The sequence below is a fragment of the Parasteatoda tepidariorum genome, chromosome 7 (assembly GCF_043381705.1).
Source record: "Parasteatoda tepidariorum isolate YZ-2023 chromosome 7, CAS_Ptep_4.0, whole genome shotgun sequence".
Lineage (NCBI taxonomy): Eukaryota > Metazoa > Arthropoda > Arachnida > Araneae > Theridiidae > Parasteatoda > Parasteatoda tepidariorum.
This window is the reverse complement of record NC_092210.1, coordinates 24069609-24088230: the sequence shown is the minus strand read 5'-3', so window position 1 is coordinate 24088230 and position 18622 is coordinate 24069609. Positions and strand designations below refer to the sequence as shown.

Below are 18622 nucleotides of genomic sequence, written 5' to 3'. Positions count from 1 at the left end.
CCCCCCCCATTTTTTTGGGAGGGGGGAATAACTATCGCGGCGTAAAACAAAATTCCTTACCGTCTGCGCTTTTGTGAAGAAATTGACAGAATCAGCCAATAGTTGCCTGCGCTGATCTAGAGAGGACAATAACTCAGCGCATTCAGACAGAAGTAGGTAGGCTCTACTTCTCAACTCTTCACCGGCATAATTCCCTTTTTGGTGTAAATCTTCAGCCGTTTTGACGAGTTTCAGGAAATATTCTTGTTTTTCCTAAAGAAATGGAATTCAATTACATTGAGTTCTTAAAATCGTGTGTGTACAGTGCATAAAAATAGAATACGGGGTGGTTAAAATTACATTGACGATAGTCAGTGTTTTCTAGCCCGAGTTTTACTGGAGTGATTCGCATGAAACTATCCAACTATACCAACTCGATGGGTATCATTGGACTCCCAGGTGGTGGGAAGAGCTGAAACTTTGAAATCTTAAATAAGAAAATCCTATTTTTTTACTGCAGATTTCTATTCACCAAAAAAAAAAGAATATTTAACTAGTAAATTGATACATTTTGCTTCACAGATGACGCTGTAACTGGGGAAAATTAAAGTAGGGTACAAACTGCTGAAAATGGGGGTAGATCGGGACCCATCAGATAGAAAAAAAAGGGGGGGAATGTTCACGTGTTTTTTCAAATTTCTCAAAAAATTTGAAAAAAAATTTTGAAAAATTGATGTATGTATTTTTTTTAATGTTTTATTCTGATATAGGTCTCAAGATTTGCTATTTTAAACAGTCAGTACCCTATTTTGAATTTATCTGATGCAGCGCCATCTGTGAAGTGAAATAATGTTAATTTTCTTATTGCTTACAAATCAGCAATAAGAAATAGGGGTTAATATGTAAGATATGAAAGCTGCACCCATTCTGCCCCCAGAGTTTTTCGAGTGAAAGATCGAGTTTGGTATCATTAGATCGTTTTTAAAAAATATTGAATGCGTCTATTTTCACTGTTTTGATCCGATGAATATTTCTTGCCATATTTGACCCCTTCCAATATTTTTTTTATACCCTGTATTTTATTTACAAAGTTACATACTGAAATTTGTTTGTTAGACATTTTTCTAGAAGATGGCGAGTTACTCCTAAAACAATATACAAATAATGCATACATACAAACTGTATGCACAACGTTGACTGACATGGTTATGCACATAGAGCACGTAAGGATGTGTAAATAAACAACATAGTCTGTTCTTTAAATGAATTCAAAGTTGTTACCTTTCTTTGTATTGCGTTTTGGAGTCACTCGAAGTCGAAACCCCGGGCTGAGGATCTATCTTATTAATATATATCTATTAGTTCGATATATATCTGTTAAGTAGAACTGGAGCTGAGAGCCCCGCAATACCATTATTTTAATTTTAACTTCCCGAGTTTAAAAAAAAAATAATAGCTAGAACATTTAAAGAGAGACACAAAGGTTAAATCACCCCCCAAAATATCATAATTTGGCACCATTTAGAATACTTCGTGTACATTTCTTTAATTAAGGGACTTAGTTCTCATTAAATCCAAAGTTAAAAGTTAAAACACATTACATTAAATGTCAATCTTGAATGCAATTAGTCTTTATATTTTAGAAGTGCTCTCAAATCATCCTTACTTTTAAAATCTTACGGCTCATCCTCACCAAGTAATTATTCTCGGAGAGAACCGATCTTTCAAGTTTTTGATTTGTCAAAACTTAGTAATCCTCAAGACACAACAGAGGGCGACACAATCGTCATTTTTGTGAAAAATGGACATAAACCATTCTTCCCCCTTAAGTCTTCAATTCTGAACGGGGGACAATATTCTGGGGCTTATTATCACTTTTTTTTTCTTTCCCTTCTCCAAATAGCACCTCTTTTTTCCCACGTGAAATTAAATTTTCACAAATAGCAAAAAAAAAACTAAATAAAAAAAAATAAAAAGATATTGCACTAAATACCATATACAGCTATATTTTTAATATTATACTGTAAAAAATTCATGATCAAATTACGAAACTCGGGCACCCTGGGTGCCGGTACATTTTACCGTAAAATCTATTTTACTGGAACATTTTACGGAACGAAAAATCTGAACTACCGTAATTTTTGCAGTAATAATTACTGTAAAATCACTGAATCACTTCAATTGAATAAATATTACTGAAAAATGAAGGTATAATACTTTACGGTAAAAATGGATTTTACGAATGAGGCATCCAAATTGCGGGTACTTTAGCGGGTTCTTATTCTTATAACCGATACACTGTAATTTGATCCAGGAAATTTTTACATTATAGTAATTATAATAATACCCAGACATTCTAGAAAGGCCACTAAACTCAGCAACCAAGAACAGTAGGTTCTACATGCTAATTTCACTAAAAATAACATAATATTAAGTTATTTGAATAATTATTATTCACGTGGTCGAAACACCTTGAGCGGTTTTCCCTGAATTTCGCAAGAGTTGGTTGTAGGCCGGGAGCAACAATACTGGCCACGAGACACTCGACCTCGCCCTAAACTCCCACTCACTTTAAGGCTTTACAAAATGATGAATTCGCATGTGATGTAAAATCATTTTTATTAATGGAAACGAAACAAAACTTTCGAGTATTAAGTAAAGAAAATGGGATTCTAGAAGTGTTTTATTAGTCGCATAACTTTAAAATATTTTAGATTTTCTTGTTTACTTGAATTGAAGAAAAAAAAAGATTTATTTTGAAATTTTAAAATATTTTAATGATAGAGGGAGGAAGAGTTAAAACTGTTTCTGATCAGAAATTATTAAATATGTATAAACGTTGATTTTTATTGATTATGAATATTAAACATGAATAAAGGAACAATTATGAATAAACGATTTCCTAGCTCATAACCGACCTAACAAAACATTGAATAACGGTAGGTCTCAAAAAATGTCATTGCCATTAATTACGACAAATACGAAAAATGACTAAACAATAAATAAAAAAACCTAAGAATAGAATCGACTAAGCCCACCCTAATCAAAATTTTCCATCCAATTTTCTAGTTATGTACACTGAAAAACTCATATTACGGTAAAAAGTATTTTCACTCTTTACCGTAAAATTCATTTTTACCGTTAAGTTTAACAGAACAAAAAATATGATATTCATATTTTTTACGACAATAGTCATTATAAAAATACTGAATCACTGTAAAAAGAACGGTATAAAATTTTATTGCAAAAATGGATTTTATTATAAAATTGATTTTACCGATGTTGCATTCAGGATGCGAGTACTTTTTACCGTAATTATATCCGGAATTTTTTTCAGCGTAGAGAGAAAAAAAATATTGCATTGTATTGCAAAAATATTGTTGTGATATCGTACAGGGCACTGATTATTTAGACTGATCGTGACTTTAACACAACAATGAAACGGAACAAAAAATCGTACAAATTAAAAAAGGAAGAAAAAAAAGGCACTACCTTAAAAAGCTGATAAAAGATTTAAAATTCAATTAATGACTTCTATGATATCAGATTAAATTGATTTGTATACTCAAGTTCTATGTTGTTTCCTTTTTCTTTTTTGCTTTATTTAATCGTTGAACCATCTAAATTGCTTAAAGGGATGCAAATATTAAATTAATTAATTATGAAATACATCGATTTCCAAGAACACTTCACAATTTTTAAACCCCCATCTGGTGAATTTAAAAATACAGACAAATTTTCGTTTAGAAAAAAATGGCGGCAGAGGAATAACGTGTTTTTTTCACTGATCCGGTTAATTGAAGAATTATGTTCATCAGTGTCCGGATAAACAACACTGATTTGTACACGTGAATATTCGTAACCCCTAAGGGAAAGGGTAAATTTAGCTAAATTAAATTTAAATTAGTTTAGTTAAATTTACACGAAAATTTTATTAATTCACCTAACTTAAAATAAGCGTTAAAAATATTGATAATAATACGTAAATTGTATGGATAAAATACGTTTGTATTTTGGTTAAAATAACGTAAAATGTACGTTATTTCAATAAAAATAAGCGTTAAAAACACGTAAATATTCATGGTGAAAAAAACGAATTTATAGAACCAAAAATAAACGCAAATAGTTTGGTAAAAAAAAACGTAAAAAATACGTTAAAAAAGAAACCTGCTTGGTTAAAATAACGTAAAAAATTGGTTACGAAATTCACCTTAGTCAAAATAAGGGCAAAAATCAGTCATTTTTACGTTAAAAACAACCCAAATATTAACGTTTTTTAAACTAATTCGAGACTACCACTTGAAACGGAAATAAAACGTTTCGAAAAAACGTTATTTTGCTCTACACCTTGTGGCATTTTAACGTTATTTTCACGTAATTAATACTTATCTCTGCTGCATGGGTTGTGTTTCTAGGCAAAGAGAGAGCACGCAAGATTTTAGCCTACAATAAATTCGGTAACTAATAATGCACAAAAACGTACTAAGAAACGTTTCATGGTAATAAAATAAAATATAGTTTTTGATGTAATAAAGTAGTTTATACTTTACCTTAAACTCACTCTCTATTTTATAATGCTCGTGTAAAAGTATCTCGGCATTTGCTGAAGAATCGCCCAGATTCCCGTGGCTGATTAAAAGCATTCCTCTTGTCCTTAACCAATTTTCGCCCTAAAACAAAAAGTGTACAAATTATAAAATCAAATTTTGAAAAACTACAGTCCCTGCCCAAATTATTAGACGCACTATAAGATTATATGTATAATCTTAACTATCAGGTGATACTATACAGCTTTATTATTTTTACCCGACTGAAACCGGTTTGCACTTGTTTACGCTCGTCTATCGATGGGTTAAATTGGATGATACATAATATAAATTCGACGATTGGATAAATTTGACGATATATTATGTAAATATAGAATATTTATTATATCAGGTATTATATTAGTATATTATAATAATTAGGCCAAACTATTCGACGCACTGTAGTGTTTTAATAATGACATGATTTGCACGAATTTATATGTAATACTTTTATATTTAAACATGTATGTAATGGGTTTTTATGCAGGATATTTTTTATATACATCCCATTTATATTTATTTTTAACGTATTGCATTATAATGTTAACCAATTGATACACGAACGTAAACGAGTGTAAACCGGTTTCAGTAGCTTAAAAACAATAATGCCGTATAGTATCACCTGATAATTCAGATTTTACATAAAAATTATAGCGTGTCTTATAATTTGGCCACGGACTGTAAATTTAAACTTTTGGTCTAAAAACATAACAATAACACTGAATAAATAATTTTATTTTTATTTATTTATTTAATCTTTCAGGGGTTTTGTCTTTTAAGAAGGGCGGGGTGGAGCCACTGCCCTCCCTTCAATTTACTCACCAACTTCTACAATTGCTAGCAATCATTTTTTTTTCAACAAAAGAAAGATAGTATTCAATTGGATGCACGCAAGCGACGTCACATGTGGGTCAGCCAATCAAGTTCGAAATACAAACGTATCGTTGCTTGCAGGCATTTAATTAAATCTGATTCGAAAATTAATTCTGCGTGATAATAAACCCAAGTCTTAAAGCTGTAACGTTAAAACGCCGAGAACAACCACGTGATTAGACACAACCATGTGATTAGTTGCAAGTATCCAATTAAAAGATCCCGAAGTATTTTATTTTATCAATACTTATTTGATTTCACACAATTATTTCCCGATACTTGTTTGGGATAAAACTTGAACCTAATTATTTTTGGGCTATATTACCATTGCACTTTATCATTTTGTTGTTTTTTAATTCTTATTCATGTTAATAAATATCGTAAAACTATTCGATGCAATAAAATTAAATATTTTCGACCAGGAGATTATTTTGTAATAGTTGAGCTAGTCAATAACTAATATTAAATCCAATAACACTGCGATAAGTATTGATGGCTTTTACTTTTATTTTTAAGTAACAGAAAAATTTCTTTTTAATATTATCATTACCAAATATTCTAGAATCGTGCTGTTTATGCTCATGAAAGAAAAATTACTAATCACAACATAAATTTAAAGTTTCCAAGAAAATTGCACTTTTATTTCAAATAACATTAGAATAACATTTACTGTTAACTACAAGTTAGAATTTTAATTACATTACATAATGATTATTCATCTACAGTTAACAAATGATTATTCATTTATAATTAACAAATATACAATTAAAAATAATGATTATTAATCTACAATAAATGATATATAATCTATAAGAAGTTTGTCGCATCCCCAGATCGATCTTATTCTTATTTATTCTAAATCTATTAGTATGAAATCGCTTCCTTCTTAAAACATAAATATGTCCGATTTAGTCTATTATTTGCATTTATTTGCTTGCATGAAAGATTGTATTAATTAATTAATTATTGTGATTTAGAATTTATTAAGTGTATAAGCGATTTGGAATATAGTTTTTTTTCTTCCTTTTTCTTCGGAAAGAATACAATTAAAAATGAGTTTTTACGAAATTTAAGAACAAAAATTGAATAATATATTTATAATTATTTGTTGTTGTTTTCATTTTTGCGCAGTCATTACCGTTAGTAAAAAAAAAAATAATGATAAATAAATGAGACTTGTCCTGAATTGCAGTCATTTTTCACTCCAAGGTCAAAGGTCACACAACATTCATCATTGTCTATATATGGTTGTTACCTCTGCCAGCTGAAGTTCCAGTTGACATTTGAGAAGACACTGCTCCAGCTGAATCTTTTTCTGATTCCAGAGAGATTCCAAATGGCGCCATCGATCTTGCAATCTTTCCATGTAATGTTCCACGAAGGATGAGGTCTGACGAGCCGCATGCTGCATGTGCTGAGGTCTTGAATCACCCATACTGTGTGTGGCCACCTCGCATAGCCTTTCCAAAAGGAGCTGGCCTTCGCTCAGCATTCGCATCGAATTGGTTAGAGCAGCTGCAAGAACGATGGAAAATTATTTGTTAAATTGTGTTCAGTAAAAACAAAGGAGCAAAAATGAATATGGTAATGAAAAACTTCAAGTTAAAAGTCTGTATAAGTTAAATAAAAATGGTCGAAAGCAGCTATTCCCAAACAGTGTTCCGTAGAATCCTAGGGCAGTGGTTCCGAATTCTTTTTAGTTATGGAACTCTAAATGATCGAGCTTCTTTTAGCGGANAAAAAAAAAAAAAAAAAAAAAAAAAAAAAAAAAAAAAAAAAAAAAAAAAAGAGTTCATAAGCAGCTGTGAGTATATTAACTAAAAAAATACTACTAATTATTCCGTAAATATTCATTGCAAAAAATAAAAGATTTTAGTTATTTCTTAGTTTATACATATTCTGAAAATGAAAAAAAATTAAACTGAATTACGATTTTCACTGTTATAAATGTCACGAACAGAGAAACAAAATTCTTAATTCTTGAAAATTTGGTCATTATATTTTGAATTGAAAAATTTGAGTAGCAATATTTACGTAATTTTTTATTAATTCATATTTTTTTCACAATTAATCCAATAAATTGTTTTTGAAAAAAAAAAATTTCAATTTTGCTACTTTTTTTTTGTTTGCATTTTCATAAATAATTTTAACTAAATAATCGAATTATTGAAAAAACTATGGATTATTGAGTGGATATAAATAAAATTATTTCTGGTTAAAAAATGCTCTAGCTCTCGGATCCCCTGTGTTCCTTCTGTGTGACCCTGGTGTTCCGCGGAACACTATTTCGGGTCGCTGTGGCTCCGAGGGTAAAGATTTTTTTTAAAAACATGGTATGATTTTCGAAACCTGTAATTAAATTTACATTCAATTAAAAATCCATTATTTATTCGTAAGTAACGGAAACATGTAATCCATAATATTTCCGTACTTTTCCGTATCGAATAAAATTCAACGATGAATACACAGTTGGAAATTTCGGAGTGTATTGCGCCATAATATCGTAAAAATTTTCTGCAGCCGTGTCTGCTGCAATCATATTATCAAACTCGTTAAACAATATAGCTCCACTCTTTTTTTTTTATTGTTCCACTTATAAATAAACATGATTCAGTTAATTAAAATTACAGCAAAATTTACATTGAATTTCGAATATCGACTTTCGTCCATTTTCCGCACAAATGGTTCTCCGCTTCAACGAAACGAACGTAAAACAATTAATCGGTCGAAATTCCTTCAGGTATAACTACAAAGAGAATTGAAGAATGCAAAAAAATAATAATAATACAGTTCATAAACAAAAACAAGATACATAATTCATGAACTAGTAGCTAAAAAAGCCTGGTCCATCAGGTTTTATAAACAATCAGTGCATTTATTCGACGCGTTTTGTTTTGCAGATAATCGCAAGCATTTTTTCCATCTGTTCCACTTATCGCCAACTATTCCTTCAGTTCCTTGCCTTCATCTTTTAGTTATGGCTACAAAAACATGAAATCCACAGATTCCATGTGATGAATTATGTGATTCGTGTTTTCTTTTGACGCTGCTCTTACTACTTTACATAAGTCTGCGTTAATAATAGTTGCGGTGTTTACGATATAGTTCTCCATTGTTTTACCTTAATAACAAAAATTGGGAATTTTTTTTTCTATTTATTTTAAGAAATTTGGAGATGTATTTTTCTCATAACTGGACATAAGTCTGATCATCGGTGATCCCCAGAATTATTTTTTTTATCTCCGTGGTTTAAAAGTGTTGATAATGTTTACTAATGTTAACTAATCATGAACTGCATATTTTAAAAAAAATATTAATAATAATTTAAAACAAGTCTTATTGGTTTAAAAGAACCATTCATTTATGTTTAAATAGTCACCGAAGAGCCATTACATTATGACCACCCTGCTAATAACACGTAGGACCACCTTTAGCCCTCAAAACTGCTAGCACCCGCCGTGGCATTGATTCCACAAGGTGCTGATAGGTAGTCTGAGGTATCTGGTACCAAGCGCTCACCAACTGGTCCTGCAATTCCCTCACATTGCGAGGGGGTAGCGTGGCAGCACGAATTTGGTTTTCCAAGTAGGACCACAAATGCTCTATTGGATTAAGGTCAGGTGAATTTGGGGGCCAAGACATGACTTGAAAGTCACTGGAATGTTCCTCGAACCAATCCATGACGATTCGACCCTTATGACATGGTGCATTATCCTGTTGGTAAACACCATCCCCCGCAGGAAAAACTGTTGCCATGAATGGGTGAACCTGGTCTGCAACTATGTTCAAGTAGCTTACAGACGTCAGGGATTGTTCTATGAGGATTATGGATCCTAATGTGCCCCAAGAAAACATTGTTCCTGTGCGAGAAACCATGAAAACCTGGGCGAGCCAATTGTTATAGATGGAGGGTGGTCATAATGTAATGGCTCTTTGGTGTAAATGGACATTAAAAAAAGTGATTACTTTTTCTATCTTCCTTATGGCGATTCAAGCAAGTGATAGCAGATTCTACAGTATTTGGAAGGAATGTTTCTGATACGCTTTGCTTGATCACCTCCAAACTATCAGCAAACTGAAATAAATACATTAGACATGAATACTGATAATTCATAAATATTAAGGCACAATGCACAATTGTCAATAAGATTACAAGCATATTTTTAATATGGCATATATCTCACAATACGGCATTTAAAAACATTTATAACAAGATTATAACATAAAACAATTAAAAACATTTATAAAAAGTTTTAAAGAAAACGGCAAACTCAATAAGATTAATACGAGAAAAGAATTATTGAGTGTATTAAAGACAATCGACGATTCAGAAAACCAATTGAGAAAAAGGAAAGAAAGAGTTTGGCACATATAATTGAGAAACTAAGTTTTCTTCTTATCAAGTTTCAAAATTAGTCAGAAGATTCGTAAGCAGATGGCGCTACTAAAGGAAAAAAATTTAAAACAATGTTTTCAAAATAATATTCATCTCTAACAACAGTTTGGCGCAGTTACGGGACAAAACTAACAGACACTCGAACTAACTTTTATGGAAATAACATTTTTAGATATTTTTAAGACTAAAAGGGATAAAACATACAAATGTTTCTATATATTTTAGATCACAAATTTTGCAAAAGATTAAAAAAAAAAAAACTTGCCGAATAATCTGTTGCATTTTCTACCTGTGAATTTAATATTTAGTAGCTATCACGCGTAGAAATTTTAATTTCCAAAAAGAATTTAACCTATTTGTTTCTTTTTAAAAATCTTCATTTCAATCACAACCATATTTAAACTGTCACTAGCTCTATACTGAGAAAAATAGTATGGTCAAAGCTATCTGGATAAGGTAAATTTTACCATGATCTTTACCTGGTTCTGGTCAATTTTTACTGAGGAGTTTTCGTAATTATTTTGATGAAATTAACAATAAAATAATGGCTTATAATATGGGATAAAATCTGGTAATTTTTTCATGGAGCATGGCATAAAAACCATTTATTCGGCTCGATTTACTTTTCACTTTAGTATTTTTTGCTAAATGTGTGGTAATAAGAGCTATACTTTCAAAAATTAGAATTTGCAGTAAACCGTTAGCATATGAACGGAAAAATTATCAAATAATTGGTTTTAATACAGTATATTTATCCTCAGGAGACACCTAAACATTATGGGAATAGAATCCAATTCTCTTTGTCGGGGATGTCATCTATAAGAAGAGACATCACGACGCATACTTTGTGATTGTGATGTCTATTCTGGTCAAAGATTTGAGCATCTAGGGCAGCATTGCGTCAATGCCTGGGAACTGCAAGATGTTCCTGTAAGGTGTTTGCTGAACTTTATTTCAGCTATAGGGCTTTCTTGCTAATCACGACTAGGGTTTGGGTACAATAGACCTCTGCTCGATGTGCCCTGCTCGTCAGAGCTGCCCAACCTCTAAGTCTAAGCCTAATACAGTATATTTTGGTTTTTATTGCGAGAATTGTGGTTTCTTTTTTTTAATCAAAGAAATATCATTTTCATACAGTACTATAATTTTGCCTGAATTGTTTTTCTGGGTAGAGAAAGCATTTTAATGAAGCATAAATAATTGTAATTCCGTTTTAAATTAGAAACATAGAACTGTAATTTAAATATTTTTTTTCAGTACAAATTTGATACTTAAAGATTTATTGCACTGAAAACTTTGATTTGAATACTCTTTAAAATAAAAATAAAAAGATTTTAGTACTCTTCTAGGAGAAATCTAATTCTATTTTATTAAAATTTGGTTTTACTATAAATGGAATTTAATTTTGGCATTTTTTCTTAACTTATACTCCACTTGTTATTTTATATTTTTTACTATAAACTGTAAAATTTTGACAATATATTTGTCGTGAATATCCAAAGTGAAATAAAAACAGCACAATAATTTATAGAGATTAAAATTTCGATATAATTCATTCGAAGTTTAGTCAAAAATAAATGTTTTTATGGATGGACATTTTGACGGATGGATGGTACATCACGAACTTAGATGATAAAATTGATAAATTAACAAACTTTTATTTTTAATTCGATGTATTTTAATATCAAGATGCAATAAAATAATGTGAACCATTTATCAAAATAAAAAAAAGATTAAATTTAATCAATTCCTCAAATACATAAAGTGGTCCATATTAATATTGAAATATAGTGGTCCATATTAATATTGCTTGGTTAATATTGAAAAATATTCTTAAAATAAGATTTGAAAAAATTCTACTATAAACGAACATCTGGTTATTATTTAAAACTGAATAGTATAGAAATTTACACCTCATATATTATTCACAATGTATAACCAATTAGTTGTTGCTTACAATATCAGCTTTCATGAAAAAAGCAACAGCTTGTTCCAAAATTTGTCGTCTTTGCTCAAGCTGGGCATTTAAGTCTTTCCATGCTAGGCCTAAATTTTCAGCCATTGCCGAGTACACCTCTCCCCTGGGCTTTTGGGTGGATATCAAATCGTCTGCTTGTCTTAACAGTTCTTCTACAGGACTTTGTTTTGTCTGAAATATTTACATACCATGAAACAAGATTAAAATTTATCATATAGTTAACAAGACAATCAAGTAAGCATGCTTGTAATTAAATTACAGTTTACTTAAATAAAAGTGTCGAAATGCCAGACTAAATCTATCTGGTATTCGAATAGCACTCGAACTTCTAACTTATAAGTCCAAAACTATTGAAAAAAGTGCTACCTACAAATAGTTAAAATCTCAAAATAAATACCAATATTCCTCTTTTACAGAATAATAAACCATACTTAAACATAACGCAAACATTTTTGTTATTTTCAAAAAGAATTGAATTTATATTAAGAAAGCTTATCTCAAAAATATCCTGCTGAAGTCTGCCACTTACAACTAGCACATGGTAGGTATCATAAATGGATTTAATTTAGCACAGCATAAACTAAGAGATCGCCCTGCTCGCTAGTGAATACGAATCGCGAGTGAGTGCGAATCGAGTGAAAACTTTAAATCGAAGAAATGTGAATTAATATGGAATGTGAAAATTAGTAATTTTAAATTGTCTTTTTGTAGCATTTGATACATGTGATTTATAAGAGTGGACATATTTTTTAAATAAAAATACGTTTTATTGATGCTATCGGGAAAAAAACAATAACTTTATATTGAAAGAATATTTTCTAAGAGTTTATTTTTTCTCCAGCGTGAAAGTTGTTGTTTTTGTTGTTTCTAATGTCACACTAGCAAGCCTGCTTGGTGAAACCGAGCAATTTTAAGGCAGTGTTACTTGTTTTTCAGTGGCGCCATCTATGGCCGTCTTCAGACACACACACGTCAGAGCCTATTTTATAGGGCGGACCCATTCATACATCCATTCATTCATCCACAGATCGTAATTTTGACCTGAATCAGAGAAACCTGACCTGAATGTAGTTTTACTTTCACGCTGAATCAGAGCCTGAAAGTAAAACTACACGCGCCCTCCTATCAGGAAAAATTTGTTCAATCCCAAAACATTGTTGGGGAAACGTTACAGATTTCACATAGGATAAAACAAAATTTTCGTCTTTAAAATTCAAAAAATTAGTATAAAAATTTTGATTTTTATTCTGGGCTCCATCGGGGAAATTCTGGAAAAAATTCTGACAAAGAGGATTTCTAAAATGTTTTAGTTGCGCAGTACGCACTTATTACAAACATTTCAAAAATAAATAAAATTCATACGTGTTATGTAAGGAATTCGAAAATGCGATAAAAATAAACATTTAAGATTCTGAGAAATTTTATTTTATAATTGGCGTTGAGCAGCCGATCTGATTCTGAGTTTCTGACTATCAATGCTCAAATTCGCAGCCTTATAATTATTAAACTAATAAAAAAGACCGTGAATCAAGTATTGGGAAAAATTTTATATACTGGAGGATTTTTCGATGTAACTAACCTTCATTTGCGTTACATGAAGAGAAAAACCCCGGAAACGTCACACGGTTAACCTGACAGCAAGGGGACCCTAACTCTTGATAGGTCTACCACTTAGGATATTTTACGTCAGCACTGTGCTCGGTGCAAGACGGGTGCGAAATTTGTATCGACCAGCCATTGCTGGGATTTGAATCAGGGTTACCTCACTGGAAGGCGAACGCTCTATCCCCTGAGCCACCACGTCTCAACTCCTAAAATCGAATTAATTTGAGATTTATAATAATAATAAAATTTTAAATAGTAATTATAATAGATCAGGATGTACTGGCTCGGTTTTCAAAGGCCCCCAAGGATATCATCAGTGACAGACGGATCATGAGTCCTTTGCAATGAAGAGAACAGTTGGAGATTTCGGAGTTTTCCCTCCCTAGTAACGCAAATCTGAATTAGTTTCACTTTAAATGCTTACTGGAGTTTCCTTGTCTTCCAAGTTGAATTTATAATTGCACAGTCGGATGGAAATTTCTACATGTCTCCCCCTCACTATACTTTTAGAAAACGTTGAACTATAATGTAGGTATCTCGAATCATTATAAGGTATAAATATGTTAAATTGTACCTTGTTTCCACTCAGGTTGAACCATAGTATCATATAATTAGGTTCAAAATTTATGATTACGGGGTTCAACTTATTCAGATTGCAGAAAACATAAATTGTACTATGGTTCAACTCCCTCCAAAATTTCAAACAGTTTACTTTATTGACAAAATATAGTTAAATTAAATTTTAAAAAAAAATCAAACACAAGCAGACTAAATAAATTAATAAAAAAAAAATTCAAAGCTTTCAATGACAAAATAAAATAAATAAAGCAGTTGCATAAAAAAAGATCATAAGTTTAACAACAAAAAAAACGGAATAAAAGGCTTTTTAAAAAAAAGAAAAGTGGGAACGGCGAAACCGTTCTTATCTTGTTCTTTCACCCAATTACTGGAAATAAAAGAATGTGATCTGTCGCCCGCCCACGAGCTTTAACTGCCATTCTTAAGTGTCGAAATATTTAGCCACTGTCTCCATATATTTAATAGATTAAGAGCAGAGATCCTAATTGGTTTAATTGGCTATCCAAGATTATGTGCTTTTAAGACGTACTTATTCCAAATGACTTCCCACGTAATTTAACAAAAGCACAAACGACTTAAATTACACCTCATATATATAGCCTCGATTTATCATATTAAGGGAGTAAACCAACATTCGTTTGTTTTTTTCAAAACAAACAATAATCTAAATAATGGAATATTTTTCTTGTATTTATTCCAGAAAAATCTCTTCAGTGTTGAACAATAAAATCAGTAACTTCAACTGTAATACAATGCAAATCAGCTGGATTTGTAAGGTGTTAAACTATCTTTCCGTTCAAGTTAAAATACAATAATATGGCCCAATTTAGCACCATAATAGGGCTGCAGGAAATTATACTATGATTCAATTTGTTCCAAAATTTCTAGCTATGTGGTTAGGATTATGCACTGAGAATCAGAATGTGGTAAAGTTTACCGTGTTTCTGGTTCTATGGGAACACCCAAAAATCTCGGTATTTTTTATCGAAGCGTATTTGTAATGATTTTGGTAACATTAATAATAAAATATGGCTTTATAACATATGACGAAATTTGGTAAATATGGTGTAATGGAACCAAAATATTTACGATATTTAAACCATTCATTTTGGTAACTTACCCGTTCATATGGTAACGGTTAACTGGAAATTCTTTTCTTTCTTTTTAAATTATTGTTCTTATTACCACACATTTAGTAAAAAACACAAAACTAAAAAGTAAATTAAACCGTGTAAATTATTTTTACGCCATGCTCTAAAGTATTATGATAAAATTATCAAATTTTATCACATATTATAAAGCCATATTTTATAGTTAATTTTACCAAAATCATTACCAAAGCGCTTCGAAAAAATTATCAAGCTTTATGGTTTTCCCATACAACCAGAAACAGGGTAAATTTTACCATGTTTTGGTATTTGTGACCATACTTTTTTGTCAGTGTAAGAAAGGTTTGTTTTGAATTCGTGGGAGCGGGCCTTTTGAGTAATAGGTCTACTTGGTTGTTCAGATTGATTGAAGTCAGTGGATTTGACTAACTACTATTCTGAATGAATCATTCTTACGATACTACTCAAATCGGTTTATTTGCACTAAATGGTTGATTCATTTCACTCGAATCACTTTTCCCTTGTTTAATTAGCAACAAAAAATATTGTAATTATTGATAATCTCTCGTAAACTTCAATTTCGATTACTTCTTCGTGAATATATTTTATTAATCTCAAAAGAAAATGCTTCAAGTAACAACATTTTCATACACATACTTGTAAATGTCATTATTTGTACAAATTCTTTGGTAAAGATAATTAATTTTTAAAATATTCAATGTTGACGTCATTGCTGAAATAGTTTTTATTGTACATGTGCACTGCTTATTGATAAAAGCCACGTTAAATAGTTTACATCTACGCCGAGCTTTGTAAAGCAGTTAACTTCAACAATCAATTTTACTTTAACGACAACAACTTTCAGTACCTTTAATCAATTTTTTTTTCTTCTCATTTTAATCATCTTGAATAAAGTAAAAGTACTTTAATATTAACTTTTGTTGTTATTGAATTTAAATTATCAAATATCTGGGAACACAGTTGGAAATTTTGCAATGCGTGTTATGATAATATCTTCCAAATTTACTGCAAACTTAATATGGTGCTATGTATGGTGCATATATACCGAAACTTCCTTCAAATTAATATTAAGGTTACAGTAATAATAAGGTTACAGCAAGGCAACATAAAACAGCACAAACTAATTGAAGGTTGCAGCTAATTTGTGCTGCTTTATGGTTCAAAATACCTAAATTATATTTGTAATCTTTTTTTAAGAGACAGAGTGAGAAAATAAACTATAGCATTCATTATTTTATATAAGAAAATTCGGCATATGATATACCGTTGAATAATTTTTTTCTATGAGTGTAGACATGACTCAAAAGTGAAATTTTTTGTGCAAAATTAAAAAATTTTTAAATCATATAACAAATTTTATCTGATTAAGAGGAAGCAATTTGTAAATTTAAAATCATAATTACAACTAGATAGTTCATTCCTCGATATTTAAAGAAATATTTAGCAACTTATCTTATTCAACTTCAGCAATGATAATGGATGCATAAAGCTTACCTGCAATTTTTCTAGGACTTTTTCGTGCTGATGATATAAATCTGAAGCTTCTTGTAAATTTGTTCCTATATCTGTCATAGCTGGATACATTTCTTGAATTTTTAACTGAATCCATTCTTTGCTCTGTAAATTAAAAAAAATAACAATTGTCAGACACAAAATCTGAGAGTAGACAATGAATATTAAAATGAAAATTGAGACAAAAAAAAAGAAATAATTAATTTTGAAAAACAGATATTTAAAATAAAGAGAGTTTCATTCCAAAAACTGAAAAATTTATGCTTAAAAAAAAAGAGAATCAACGCACACAATCATTAGATAGAAAAAAACTGTTTTTAATTACCCTAAAATAATTTTCTAACCCATTGAAAATTTCTTGAAGTAAGCATTTCAAATAAATTGAATTATTAATCCACCATGTTAAAATTTTTAAAATACATACATTAAAATATTACAATAACATTTTTGATTTGTAATAAGTTAAATTAAAACTTATTCACTTAAGCAAAATTAGAGTTTTAATTTTATAAATAACATTTACTCGTCTATGCAAAAACAGACCAACTTCGGAAACTGTGCACTTACTTTTAAACGATGAAACCTAAATAAAATGACGTAACCGTTGCTTGTTGAAGTAGAGTAACAGAGTAAGTCAATTTTTGAAGTGGAGTAATAGAGTTGACGTCAATTAAGTGTTGTAAATTTGATTGATATTATGATAAAAATATAATTTCAGTGGACAAGTTATTTAAGCGAAATTAAAGTTTTAATTTTATAATTCACATTTACTGGTCAGTGCGAAAACAAACCAACTTCGGAAATTATGCACTTTATTTTTAAACGATGAAACCTCAATAAAATGACGCAAACGTTGCTTGCTGAAGTAGAGTAACAGAGTAAGTTAATTTTTGAAGTGGTGTAATAGAGTTGACGTCAATTATAGAGTAGCAGAGTAAGTTATAGAGTTAGTTGGCTGGTTGGTTGGTGTCGTGTCCATGGGGAGAACTATAGATATCCATGAGAGTTATGGAGTTACTTATTTAAATAAAATCGATACCATTTTATAATGTATTAATAAATTACCTTTACACTTTATTAGGGTAATAGCAAATATAATCGATATTGTGGTTTGATGCAATCTTACAAAAAAACAATAATTCAAAAGTTGATATCTAATTATGTGTTGTAAATTTAACTGATATTATGGTGAAAATATAATTTTAATGAGCAAGTTTGATATTTTGGCCCTTCCGGTTCATAGGATATTAACGTGAACTGAAAGACATTCATCCATTCATTAAGGTTAAATGATATCTATTCGCTTCAAAGAAAACAATATGATATATAACGATTTAATACTATCGAAACATTTTTTAAATTTGCGGCAAATTTAATCAAAATTATGATAATAATACTACATTTCTTAGCTCAAAAAATGACAAACAGAGGAAATTTACACAACAATTTTAGAAATATGCTTCGTTGTTAAATTGATATAATGGTATTAATATTACGTAAAAGAAGAGAATGTTTCAAGTTTTTATTTTCAATTTAAACACAAAATTCATGTATATTTATGATATTCACATAAATGAAATTTTTAATGTAATAATATTTTATTCAAAACACTTCACATGTTGTCTCACGTCACATTTAAGCAGTTCACATGTTTCTTTTCTTTAATTTTATTTTTTTTCCTAAAATTTTACAATTTTTAAATATATTTTTCCTTAATATATTGATGTATAAAAATACATATCGACTTCGAATGCATACGAAATAAATATTTTGTTTTAATTATTTTGAATCATTATGACTACTGTTACTAAGTTTTACAAATATTACTTGAGTTTAAGCAATCTATAAACATTATACATACAATCGTCTATAAACATTATAAATATTTTAATTTATCAGTATTTTAAAATTACAACTTGGGGGATTTCAGTTGATACTCTACCAAATTTCATAAATAAAAATAACTAAAAAAATATAATTAGAC

At 30.1% G+C, this 18622-nt stretch overlaps 1 protein-coding gene across 1 annotated transcript in view; it reads right to left on the bottom strand.

Annotated features, from left to right (window-relative positions):
• The window catches only part of LOC107439667 (titin), a gene marked incomplete in the record, with an annotated part of 381506 nt that overhangs the window by 320094 nt on the left and 42790 nt on the right, over positions 1–18622 (bottom strand). The window contains 6 exon segments of the mRNA XM_071183739.1: positions 61–252; positions 4530–4649; positions 6694–6953; positions 9405–9513; positions 11792–11983; positions 16621–16743. Coding sequence (XP_071039840.1) covers positions 61–252; positions 4530–4649; positions 6694–6953; positions 9405–9513; positions 11792–11983; positions 16621–16743 — 996 coding nt within the window.